Here is a 13,696-nt window from a genome sequence, read left to right on the forward strand (position 1 = left end):
TTTTTTTACTTTTTGCTTCTCTCAATTCGTTTTTTTTCCTGCAATATTACGAAATAGGCACCCCGTATGATGCCTATTTCACTTTTTAGTTTTTCTCATGACGCCATTGGTGCCATGAGTGTCATGCGAACAATGAACACAGCATCTCAAGTCAAGTATTCTTGGACATCAACTTTAACCGTGAGGCAACTGTGGAATATTGTAAGGTTCTGTTTTGGAAATATTGAAAGTAATGGTTCATTCTTCCGATGCATAGCAAAATCTTTCTTTTAAAGCTTGTTCATCGCTCCCATCGAGCGGTTAAGACTGCTATAGAAAACAAATGGGTAATGATTTTGACGAAAACAAAAGCTTCAGTATAAAAAAATGCAATTCTGCCGACGAGAGAACCCTGGATATTCTGGTTGTTATAGTGAAATCTTACGATACATGGAAACTTGCGTTCCACTGAAAAATTTGCGTGTCCAGAATTTGTGGGTGCGATTTCTCGAGCTGTTCAGCTCCTGTGAGAGGGAAGCTTTAACACGATGGTCAATAAAGATTGATGTACTCATTTAAGAGTTTCAAGAAATGAAGTGCAACGTAGCATTGATCCCAATGTTTAGCGAAAATCTGCTCACTGCGTCTTGATCCGGCTATGCAAGATCCCTTTTGTATCTACCATAATTGTTTAACGACAAAGCACCGAGTAGATGCTCAGGAAACATAACTCCACCACCTATTCCACGCCACTATAAATATATAAATGGCGCTTTTCGCTTGAATCGATCGTCAGGAGCGATGATCTGCACATTTTTAGCATATTTTCCCGCCGTTCGAATACAGATGAGGTAAGAACACTCGTAAACATTGGATGGGTGACAGTAACTTGTAACTATAAGACAATTGGAAGGTATTCAAGATAATGCGCGGTCTCGGTCCTGCACCGGACAATGCACGCTTATTGCCATTGTTGATAACTATGGTGCACTGTTGTGTCGCAATATATCCCCTGCATCATGACTGCTTTTACTCAGCGCACGCGTTGATGGCGGTGGCAAGGGCATTGAATTAAATTTGATATTTACGCGCACAATAGCTTTCGCATGTGCTTCGCAAGCGCAGACCTGCTCCGTGCACTATTTCAGAGCAATGTTTAGGAAAGATTAGAGCTTCCTGGAAACACTGCAAGAACGTCAGAAAAAACCGCATAATTTATTCTCTACCGCACAAGTCACTCAACACGGAGCGCGCACACATCCTCCGCAAAGTTGACTGACACTCCTCTCGCCCCACTAATACTCTGCAACATCAGATGGCGCGATACAGCCCACTGTCCCAACTGTCCGGAGATCAGGGCAGATACAGAACACGTTCTGTACTCGCGTAACTCTGCCATTAATTTTCCTGATTTTTCTCACCGTTCTCCTTCCTCCGCCCTTTCAGTGGGTGTCAGCAAATCCCCAACGGGCCTCGATTGGTCCTTTTCACGGGGCGTCAAATAAAATTTTTCCTCCTCCTCCTCCTCCTCCTCCCGGGAAAATAAAATCTGGTCTGCTATGCACTTACGTCTGCGACCACTGCACCCTGCGAGAAAAATGCAGTCGTTTTCAAGATTGTCGTCGTGCATCTTCTCCTTCTTCCCAATAGTGCGCTCGCTGCCTCCTCATTATTTTCTTTTCGGGGAGACCGCTTCTGGCGACACCCACCGCCACTCTCGTTGACAGGTGGCGCTTCTGTCAAGGGTCACCAGTCGAACCAGCGGGGAAAGGTGGAGTGGAGAGGGGGGCATCTGGGAGCTTCTGCGTCTTCGATCAGGAGCCGCGCAGCTCGACCCGAGAAGTCGTTTGACGTCACACCCATCCCCCCGGACGGAATCAATAGCAGTGCCCGGGCCCGGCTTGGCAGGGAGATAGGAGGGAGCGAAGAGGGGAGGGAAAGGGGACGGTGCTGCCAAGGCTTCCTTCGAGGGCGGGAGCAACTGTCTCGCTAGCAGTGCGGTCTCACTTCGGCTGACGGCTCGCCACCTGCCCTCTGCCACAGCATGTCCAGTGCGCCCTCTCTTTCGGTGGCCGAGTGAAGCGCGCGTGGAGCTTTACCGTGAGATCCGAAATAGGGCCTCAATGTTCCCTTACCTTCTAGATGGTCTCGAGGGACAGTTGGAATGCAGTGATTGTTATTGCTCATGCATGGCAAAACAAACAAAAAGAGCAGGGGGGTGGGGAAGATGTGGGATTACCGGGTGGTATTATTGTCCTGTACAGACTCAATGTTAATGTAATGGTGTAAGCATGAAATACATTGCCGGAAAGGCTTAGTGCTGTCGAGGACGGCTCATAGATACTGGCACTCGGGTATTGGCCAGGCTTATTGGCTTCTGAGCATGCCCCCATCTTCACCGGCTCTGTTGATCGGGCCAGCGCGGATGGTCTCCTTGGCTGCTTTCGCGGATTGATGAGCCTCCACGATCAGCCGATTTTTTTTTTTGGCTAAACAGCCCGCTTGTCTTCCTTTGCCGCTCTTGGTGCTTCAAGTGCCGCCGCGTTCAGCCACTTTTGTTTTTTGGGCTGTACAGTGTGTTCCGAGTCCCTGGCTGCTTTCTCTGTTTGGCGTGCCGTAGCGCTCACTGTCTTCACCTGCCTTAGCTACGCGTTTGGTCCGCGTTGTAACCTCCGTGTGTAGCTACACGAACAGCCGGTGGAAATATTGCAGTCTCTTTCTATGTCTTGATTCAACCGGCCGAATATAAGTCGCGATGCCAGCCTGGCAACGGGCATTTGAAAGCGCGAGAACAAGGATGACAGATGTCGAAGACGATGATCTACATTGTGCAGCTCGAGAAACCACCAGATAGAGCAGGTTGCATTGTAGTCTGCGCCGATGGCAGGCTAGTTTAAACCATCGGCAAAGAAAGCTGTTCTGTTTACGTCAGTGCTGACTTGAAATCCCGCTCCGGGCTGCAAGTATGGCGAAAAAGATTTTTTTTTTTTCTCCTGCCTACCATTCTAACGGAAAAGTTGGGGATGTTTTGGATAAGTTCGGCTTCATGTGCTTCTTCATATTCCTCTTCAGGATGGGTCTCATGTTCCTCTTCACGTTCGGATGATGTTAGCCTGAGTTCGCCTAGAATGGGAACTAAGAGCGTTTCATACTTACCACTGCGTTGGACGAAACGTAATCTAAGCTGCACGAAGGGGTAAGGTCAACTTCACACGCTCGACGGCAAACAGTCAACTTCCAATCTGGCACACTCATCTTAACATAGACAAATCACGATGCCAGGGTGGGAAGCCGTACCAATTCTATTCAGGCTCAAGATGGCGTCTCCTGCACGGGGCGCTCTGTCCACAACCACCATGAAGGCTCGTGAGACACTGAGGGAACACTCCTGACCTGACATGCATTGCTCGAAATTTATCGTGGAGGCCGTGAAAAAAAAATCATTACGTTCTTCAATTTCCACAGCCCACACCGGCGAACGACATCGCCGAAGGGCGCAGTTCTGCGCGCATGCACCTACAAAAAAACAAATGCGAGTTCGTGATGCTAGATAGCAACGAGCACTGTGATGCCAAAACACTGTTAATGAAGCGCCCTTTCTGCGTGCTTGCATACTTTAATGAGTCTCTGCAGAACATCAAAAATATCTCCCTGTGAGGAACTGACCTGGATTTGTGACAAAGAGGAAAACTTTTTACTTAGCGTTTAACGGGCGTTGTTCTGATTTATGCGAGGAAAGAATTATGTATATAAAAAAAGAAATGGCATGAAAACTCACTAACCAAGTTACAAGTCGCACTGTGCTACTTCTCACCACCTTTGCGAGTTCTGTAACGAGCGCTGATGTACCTGAGTACGCCAAAGCTTCCCTTTAATTCGGTCGCTATACCGTGATGCGCTACTACCGCGACAAGGAGCCCTCGCGGCCAGGCCTTATGCACTGAGAGTCACGTTGACGGGTCGATGGTCGGGGAAGCTTCCAAGACCAATCGACGGTGGCACGATGTTGGAAGCAATCTTCGTAAAACGTATTGCTTGCTATCGGTGCTGGAAAGATGAGCAAATTCTGGGCGCCATCGGCGCAAACAACCACTCTGTCTTGCTCATAATGCGTGGGCGGCCATGCGTATCCGGCGTGATGGGCGCAAACACACGACTCAAAACAAGTGCTCGTTCTCGCCGAGCTCTCTTCTATCGCTGTTTATTTTTTTCTTGTTTGTGCCCTCCCGTAACCTACGTGGCCTCCCTCTCTCTATCCCTGGCTACTTCTCTGTTACAAGTAGGGACAAGTTACGAGACATGAACTTGCAAGAAAGTTTGGGCTTCGTCCCGTCATAGCTGCCTGTCTCTTTCTTCCGCAGTCTCTCTGGAATGCATTCGTAGTTTGATACAGAGAAGTTCACTGAACACATGCTTACGTACAATGTTTTACGCGACGGTGGTCATCGATGGCAGTGCCAGAAAAATTACATTAAGACAGGTCGTGTGCATGCTTTACGCCAACGCAAGCGCTTTAGTTTTTAAAACTGACTCATTCTTCCATTTTTTTTGTTACTTTGCAGGACAAGCTGCTCACAAAGTTAGAAGAGCATGAACCAGAGCTGGCTACGAGCCAAGAAGAAGAGGTGAGTCGCACTAAACAAGAGTTTTCAAAAGGGCCAGCGAGGTATGCCACAGATAGCATGATCGTATAGTGGGCTACGCATGCCTCATGGGCAAACGGATGACGGCTGCAATAAACCATCAGGAGTTGTTGCCGAATAAATCTTAATTTTTTTTCTTTTTATACTTTTCACAGTGAGGGCACGGCGTCTTTTTTTATTATTCGTTCACCCTAAAGCATGCCTTCGGCGTAGAAGCCGGTTATACCAAGTAGAAAGGGCAGGGGCATTTTTCATTTGTTCTGTTCCTTCCATCATATTCTTGACACTTGACGTAGTTTGGGGTAGGCGATATCAGTATTTTTAAGCATGAAATGCTTTTCCTAAACGCTTACACTAATGAATGTTTTTGAAGCATATGGGTTCGGTTAGAGGCCCTCCTCTTTCCCTTCCACCTATAACTGACGTGCATCCGCCTTACACCAATGTTGCATGAAGAGACCTGTCCTTTCCCCGATCTCGACCTAACATCTGTCCTTAAGGCGCCCAAAAAAACTGACTGAAATTCTCTGCCTGCAGGCTTAATCGGATTGTAAAATAACATTAAATGGTGTAAGAGGCGGCGATGGGAGCTTAGTACATGCAAAAATGAAAATGAATTAAAAGAGAAAATACTAGAAGCGATATTACAGCCAGGGGAGCTATTCTACTATTTTCTCTACTTATTTATATTCACCATCGGCTGTATTAAGCGCCCATTTCCCTCTCTAGGGCCATTTAAGCAATTTTTACAGTTGGATTAAACTTGCGATACACTGGTGATGCAGGCAGAAGCCCTTTATCGTTCATTCTTAGACGGTTTCGGACTACTGTGTGTCCCCTTATCACGACCTGAGCAACTGTAGCCTCGTAGAGCTCCAGCGTTTTCAGTGTGCAGAACTATACCTTTGCGCAACGATCCTCTTCATCTGAAAGTCGGAAAAGCTATTGGGGCAGTACGTTATGCAGGAAAGGAAAACGCACATCTGCCTTCGTCCCTGCCGTGACACGCAAGAGAGCGCTTGGTTTTGATTCTTACCTAAGTGGCACCAAAGGACTGCAAGTTTAACCGATAAAGGCACCTCGGATTTCTGCCGTGAATCTCCAAAGATTGAGCTTTCGGTCCCTGCTAGGTGCATGCATAGCACCTAAGGTAGATGCAGTAAGCACTGGGCGTAACCTTATGCCCTACTCTGTCTCTCGCAGTGCGTGGTGTGCGTGAGTGCCAAGGCGAGCATGCAGACGTTCCCGTGCGGCCACCGCGTGGTGTGCCGCAAGTGCTTCGTCAAGACCATCCAGGTGGCCGTGTCGCAGCGCGTGCTGCCCCTGCGATGCGTCATCTGTCGCACCAAGATCGTGCGCCTCAAGCACTCATCGACCGGCCACGCCACGCCCGTGACGCCGGGTGCACGGGCCCTGCTGGCACCCTGCGAGGCGCTTGGTCAAGGCAGGGCGTCCAACCCTTGGCCGCAGGACCTTCGCGGTCCTGTGGAACCGCTGCCTGCCAGCCACTACCGGCACAGTGCCGAGGCGTGCCGCTTCCACCGGCACCGGAGCAACTCCTCTCTCGCTTCGTCCGCCGCCTCCAGCAGCTCCGTCGGGCGGCTGGCTTCCCCACCGCGGACCACTTCCAGCAGCTCAGTCGGGCGCCTGTCCTCTCCGACGCCGTCTTCGAGCGGATCCATCGGGCGCCGGGCATCTCCTCCACCGACAAATTCGGTGGCGTCGAGCCCGACCTCGAGCTGCCCCACGAGTCCCGAGAAGGCTCCCGACGTGGTCCGAGGGCGCCGCAGTGGGCTCACGCGAGCAGTCGTGCACCCACCTCCTCCCGTCCGCTCGCCCACAGAGCCGCCAAAGACCACTTGTCCGCCACCACCCGTTCCAGCACGGAGCCCCAGAACCCCCGTCCCCAAATCTCCAGCGGGCACACCAGAGAAAGAATCCAGGACGACTACGACGACGCCCCCTCCGAGGACGCCTGCCTCGAAGACGAGCCCTGGGGCGTCACCGAAACAGCGCGTCGCTCCTCCAGAGGCCAAGACGTCCCCAAATCGACCAGAGCCACCCAGGCTGCAGCCTCCTCCTCCCCCCACGGCCAAATCGTCCCCGCCACCGGCGACCTCCGCGCCGAAAGACAAGGCCCTCTGCCCGGCGGCGCTGTCCAGCGTGGTGCTGGCCCCGCCGCCCGGCGAGGTGCGCAGTCGTCGCCAGCACCGGGTGAGCCCCGCAGGCGGATCCGCGACGCTGCTGCCGCTCACAGTGCGGCCTCCGCCGCCCAAGCCGCGGCCGCCGTCGCGCTTCGAGAAGTTCCGCGACCTGCACGTGCGGCGGCCCACCCTGCTGCTGCCCATCCCGGAGAAAGAAGAACCGGAGGCGATGCTCGAGGCTGCGTTCTGCCGCGTCGCGCCGGGTGCCTCCGACCTGTTGGTCAGCGCCTCGTCGCCCAAGATCGTGCTCCAGGACAGGGCGCCCCTGCTGCAGCCGGACTCGCCCGACCGCCGCCGGACGTCGCTTCGCAGCCAGCTGCGCTCCAAGATGGCGGGCTTCCCCAGCCTGCTGGGCTCGCCACTGCGGGCGCTGCGAGCGGGCGCACGTCACCGGCGCGTGCCAGACATCAACTAGACGGCTTTCTCCGCCGACGGAGACTTGACTGCCCAGAGACGAGGACCTCCTCGCGAAGGCGCCCCCTTCGCGATGGAGGTCCCCGAGGCCAGTCGCGGCCCCCCGACAGAGGGCGGCGACGACCCTTCAAAGTATCCCGCGGCCCCCGCTCAACAAGAGCCGCCACTCGCGCCCTCCACGGCAGCCCGGGTTGCACAACACCAGGTACCGGACGGACCGGAGCTGCCCGCGGGGTCCAGCGGACGAGCACAACGAAACCGAGGCGACGACGACGCCCGGCCGGCAGCGAGCAAGGGCTGCCCCACGACGAGAACGTGCCAAAGAGGGGCCCCCCCTCCCCCGGTGTCTGTACATAGGCAATCTCTTCCCGTAGTCTTCCCACAGAGTCGTCCACCCGAGTTCAGTATTGAGTGTCGTGCAGCCGAGGCCGCGGCGGCCAACCGTGCCAGCGCTACTCGGAGGCCGCGGGGAAGGCGGCGCGCGCCAAAAGTCGTGCCAGTGACGTGCACCGCTCTGCCGTTGCCCGTTGCCGCACTTCTTTGCTTGTTTGTCACGTCAACACTATTTTTTTCTTTATTGTAGCCCAAACAGCGAATGATTAAGTGTTTGAAACAGTATTAGTTCATTCCAGAACTAGGAAACAAGTGACAAATTTGGATTTTAAGCTGGGCAGAGCAGTAGGAAGTATCTACAAGCACGGCACACGTAGCACTAGTAGGGGCTTGAAAACTGGTGTCCGCAAAAGAACAGTTCGAGCTCCAAGGGAGGAAAAGTCAGGTGCTGGCATACCTGAGATTTCGAATAAATCCGGCTCACCATTTGTTTTCGGATACACTGAGGAGTACGCACTCCGAGAGTGTGCTGTTGGAATCCTTTGGTGTGAACGAATGAATTTTCTCTTAACTCTAAACCTATTCAACCTGAACCTTATTCTACGTTAACATTAACATAACTTCACGCTGTATCGTGCTCTGTGAGCATGCTGCGCTCTCGCCACCGCCTCCCCCGCGACCTCGGGTGCCAACAGCAACATCTGGCGTGGTCACTTTGTTCGCACACAGTTCTGTCAAAGCGCCCAAACGGCCACGGCAAGAAAAGCCTGCGTGCGGCAGGAACACACGCCGACCACCGCGGTTAACGTGAGCCGAGTCCGACTTAGTGGCGTTTGGAAATGAAACAGCGCCAGCGCATTGACAGGACTGGCTGCCCCATCCGGTTGCCAGGGGGCCGCCACCGCACCTAATTAAAGGGTGCGACCAAAGGTGGCAGGATTGTCGCCATGTTGTTCTGCAGAGGCGACGTGCGATGGGGAAAACGCAGGCCTAGTACATAGCGCGAAAAATATCGACGAATAGAGAAAGCAAGGGTTTAGTATGTTGCTCAAAGCACTCGCCGTTAGCGACTTCAAACTAGCAGTCCGGCAAAGGCGTTGCCCTCCTCTCGCGGAATGGACCAAAGTTAAAACCTCGCGGGCAGCCCAGCGTCAAGCCTCTTGCTTTAGGCAGGCGTTTCTTTAACAACGAAGTCCAGTGTGGACCTCGTGTGCACCTACGGCTGCGTTCGCCACTTACACTTCGCCGGCAAACAACGGCACAATACGAGTGCGCTTCTACTAAAGTCATGCATACCACCCCGCGGACACAGACAGCAGTTGAGCCTTGTTTGAGTACCTCCGAGGCTACCGAAAGCGCGAAATGTTGGGTCCAAGGACAGGAGTATAGTGTAACTCTGCGCAAGAGTTGCTGTACGAGTAACAGCATCAAAGACTATAGTTAACGATGTGTCTTGCTTCGCATGCCTGTCGCGCCCCTTACATACGTTAAATTTGGATTGTTCAAGGTGTTTCCCCTCAGCAGAAGAATGAAAGCGGTCCCCTCGCAACTGGGCCTCCAGACGCGGCCGCCGTGGTCCTCGGTGCAGTCGGTGTGCCTTAGGCCAGTGCTCCGCCGTCGGAGCCCCCACGCTCTTCAGGGAGGGTCGAGGATGGTTTCGCTGCGAGCATGGGAGACGTCCGCTCGGTCGCCCCGGCGCTGTGAAGCGCGTGCATTGATGCGCTGGTGTTGCCGCACTCATTCTCGTTTTCGTGAATCGATCCAGACCAAGACAACACCTGCACAGTTAGATACCGGTGCGTGTCCAGGTGGTGTGCGTGTAATGTCAAGATCCATTGCAGACGGGTTATTTTACCGGGTGCGTCAACGGGCGGTGGAGACAACTCGAGAAAAATAACAAGAGAAAAATAATGAAACTAGAGAGAAAAAGTAGCACAAGAACTGACGGAATACGATCTCACTATGGCGGCCAGTATACGGGCTTGACGCCACCCAGCAGTGTACTCGACAGAAGTGACAATGCTATAGGTTCACCTTGTCCTCTAAGATGTGTGGTGAAGGAATTGAATTTGCTGTTGGCGAATGCTGCGGACGAGGTGTCGTTCATAGAGGTCTACGAGTCTGTGACTACTGCATCTGGACGTCAGGAATTTCCTTCAGCTAAATGTCCGCGTGTTCCCCCGATCATCAAATTTCAGAGTTCAGAAGGGATCCTTCGGCGACATACGCTCTCGCTTAGAGGAGCGACGGCATCGTACGTCTACCGTGCCCAGGTTTATCTCTCTCTTCGCGAGATACTTTATGCAGGATGACACATGAATACGCTTTGGATGTACTGGTCGCTTCAGACCACGCCAAATCATCTCGGCACAAGACGTGACGAGTTACTTATCGCTGCAGAATGGAGATGCGGTCCGCTCCTGAGCTTACTCTGCACTGTGAAACGAAGCTGCAGTGTTAGGAAGACCGCGTGACTAGCAATACGTGACGTGTATGCTGAAGGCGCTGTTAGAAAGGTTCCTTTTAACTATTCAAATAATTTCGGATTTTAATCTTAATGTTAAACAGAATGTACCTGCCGTACCCAAGGCAAACATCTTACATTTTGCAACGCATTTACAGTAGGCACCTTCCGTGCTTCCGATCGTGGTATGTACAGCGCACCTTTTTGAGCGTCGCAGTCCTCCGTCGTCCGCGAGTCACATTCTAACACTTCCTCCTGAGGCCAGAGGACATAACACAGAGCTACGGGCAAGAGATAGCATTTTTTAATCAGCATAGTACAATTGCCTCTGAACTGCCATACGACGGTTTGTACAAGTCGTGCGTATTTTTGACAACGACTGGTACAGGCCTTTTCCTATATAGAACGAGATTTTGAAAGACCCCCAAAGAGGTGTCGTCAACCGACATCGACCGTGGAGAGTGAACGGAAGCGTTGATGCAACACAGTTTCCGCAAATCTTCCATGATGCCGCCGGCAGTTCACTACGGTCGCTATCATTTTTGCATTTACTGCGCAAAAGCTTTTTGGGTTCACACTGCATCACGGAAGCGGCGTATTCGCTCATAGTGCTGAATAAGCGTTGTCTGCGTAACAAGCTTGCAAAAAGTTTGGGTCGACACAAACCTTCCTCTCACATCGCACCCTCTGGCTCACCACAGACCAGCTCTCTCTGGCCAAAGACCTACTCGACGCCTCGAGCTGCGTCAAAATTAATTCTTATTCTATCCTCTGGCACGAAACTTGCCACGGAATTGTGACCGTCTCGCTGTTCTTTCTTTCGCTGTACTTTAACTACGATGTCTACGTGACCGCAAACGTGTACAATCCTCTACCATCTTCCGGAACTGCATTACCTCTGTTATTGCCCTATTCGCTATTATCACGAGACTCGAGCATAGTGCATTTAGGGTTGAACACTCAGTTCCTTATGGGGGAGAGCATCTGCACGTGGACGATAGGTCCCGAGATCGCTGCTGGGTGAGCTGCATGCGTCGCGACCGAACGCGCGTCTCTTGCGAGCGCATGCGCTAGACGAGCGTGGGGGCCTCGAACGGTCTATCTCTTTCTCCGCGGAGCGTACACAGATGCTATATACACTCACACACAAACAGTTATTCTATGGGGGCAAATAAAGGATGTTAGCGAAAGATGATGGCTTCTTGTTTCCTCTTTCTCACGACGAGACGCCGGCGCTGCGGTGTCTTGTGTGCCAGTCCGAGTCCCGGAGAAAGCAGCTTCTGGTGTCGCATATGCGGATCCTTCTGTGCATTTCTCTTAGCTCTATCTCTTCACCTATTTTGTTACCTCGTTCTACATACGTCGGAGCGGCGGTGGCTTAATGCCCTACCGGTGCGCAAAGGTAAGGACTTGCTTTTGTAACGGGTGGCTTGTCGCCCGCATTAGACAAATGAGCTTGTTATTGTCACAGCGTTAAGGCTCCCGTTGTGCAGAAAATCCGGTGACGCCGTCGTTCGGCATCGGCGCTGTAAGCGAAAAATCCCCGGAGAAACAATCAAAGTCATGTGACCTTGTGGCGTCATCACAAACTGCCCACCGGATAGTGAGCAAGCTGACCACCATAGCAGGTGGCAGGCATCCTTAAGGCGGAGTTTAAGTGTCTCCTCCATTTTTTTCTTCTGTAGTATGGCCAGAAACCTTAAAATTTTGCGTGGACCAAGTGTACAACGCTTGGTGTATATCTGCAGAACGTTCTCAACAGTTGTCGGCAAGGTTTTACTCTCTGGAAGGAAACGCATTATGGGTGCTCGACAGTAGCGTCTAGTCGTCAATTCAGGAGCTTTGTGCTTTTGGCCGATTTGCAGCCTAGTAGTACAGTATAACCGTTTGCTCTGCAGACTGAACCTTGTTTCACAGGGATGTCAAACGAAGGACGAGTACTGAAGACCCAGGCGACCAGCGCTGGGCGCTGACTTTGAACTCTTCATGCACAGCATAATTTTCTCGTCAAAAGTCAATACGCTAATCTTATTAATCTGCTTATGTTTGTTTTTATAGTCTACTTTTTAGCTTTTTTCTGTCGCTGTGGTCTAAAGAGAGGTTGGCAGTCAGTGCTCTGCACTGTTTGTAAAGGCATTGTCCTCTTCCGCTGGGGCACTCTTTTCAACGTCAGTGCCCAGAATTATCTGATTAGTCTAGCGAAGCCGGCACTAAGCGTCATGAGCTGCCTGCATATTGTTCCAACAAGGGATAGTGACATTTAAATGCATGCCGTTGGCTTCGAGCAGGGGCTCCGTTCTCCGGTTCTTGTCCTTTTGTGAGGAGACTATATATCAATAAAGATTTTACGCAGTGCCCTGCGTCACTCACGTCGGAGACTACTGAACGAATTTTTCGCCCAATGTGTACAGTCTTTGTCAAAAGTAATGAGCCCAAGTGGTTTCCTTCTTGGTCCTGCCTGGTGGTTCCTTAAACATCGCCAGCGATACAGATTTCTTGGAGGATACGAGGACTTCTCGTCATCACCCTTCTCAAGCTTAAGACTTTTACGGATGTTACAAAACCCCCACTAGACGGCTCGGAAGCCGATCCCTTAGGATCTTTACTTTTTTCGAAAACTGTACACGGTGCAATCCAAATACCACCTGCACTTTCTCGTGGCCGGCATACAAACTGTGTAAAAAGGCTCAGACGTACAGCCACGCTTCGAGGATCATAATACCCACAATAATGCGCAGCAGGAGACGATAAAGGGCACCCAAGTTTCGCTATGAAGACTATTGCGCGTCAACTAGACCAAAGCAATGCGAGGGGTAGAGCCGAAGGATTGAGGACGAAAGCGCTCCACTGACGCACAGACCCTCATACAGTGAAAGGTTTAATTATTATTATGGCCTTCTAAAAAAGGCTCCTGTGGGCTGGGCCGTCTCTGGCCGCTCAGGTCTTGCAACCTAGCCGCTCACGGCACCGAGTGATGCCGGAGGGTAAAGTTAGAAAATTGTGTATTTATTTTTAACGCAAAAATGCATTACTGGCCTCCACCTCGTAGTTTTCAAGAAAATTGTGTGGTTATTTTAACGCAAAAATGCATTCCTGGCCTCCACCTCGTAGTTTTCAAGATCGTGTCCGGAATCTGAGCTCGCCCGCTGGTAACTGTCAAGTAACTGTGCTTAATTACATAGTGCCACGTGAACAGCTAGCGGCACCGAAGACGATGGTGTCACACGGGCAGCGGACGACTAAGTGACAATTCCCAGAATGCCTTCAGCTATCACGCGACTTTTGGAAATCGTCCATTGCGTTCACTTGCAGTCTATGCCATAACGTCGCTTTTCATGATGGAAGGCACAGCTGAGCTGGATGGAGGCGTTTTGGTAGCCGCTGCATCTTCACATTTAGCGACTATGGACAAGAAGCACCGTGCAGTCGTACGAAGAGGACAAGTTTATGCAGTAGTCCAAACCGCATTAGGAGATGCAGAGGCGAACTAATAATATGACTGTCAACATGCATAAAAAAACAGGCAGATAGATGTTCAGTGCTGCTACAGTTTATAAGCCTCAGGTGCTGACCACGAGATCGGAAACATGTATGCAGAGTAGGTATTCGGAGGAACCAAATAAAAGTGTCTCTCGAGGAAACACTATTCGTTTCGTGCT

General features: G+C 51.6%; 1 protein-coding gene across 1 annotated transcript in view; it reads left to right on the forward strand.

Moving 5' to 3' along the window:
* LOC149341071 (uncharacterized) overlaps positions 1–11,229 on the forward strand; it is a 35,291-nt gene extending 24,062 nt beyond the window's left edge. The window contains exons 2-3 of the mRNA XM_089542918.1: positions 4,542–4,604; positions 5,826–11,229. Coding sequence (XP_089399044.1) covers positions 4,542–4,604; positions 5,826–7,241 — 1,479 coding nt within the window. The 3' untranslated portion in view covers positions 7,242–11,229. The remainder of the gene's footprint in view (positions 1–4,541; positions 4,605–5,825) is intronic.
* Positions 11,230–13,696: the final 2,467 nt, after the last annotated feature.

The sequence above is a fragment of the Amblyomma mixtum genome, chromosome 5 (assembly GCF_055824585.1).
Source record: "Amblyomma mixtum isolate Tamu chromosome 5, ASM5582458v1, whole genome shotgun sequence".
Classification (NCBI taxonomy): domain Eukaryota; kingdom Metazoa; phylum Arthropoda; class Arachnida; order Ixodida; family Ixodidae; genus Amblyomma; species Amblyomma mixtum.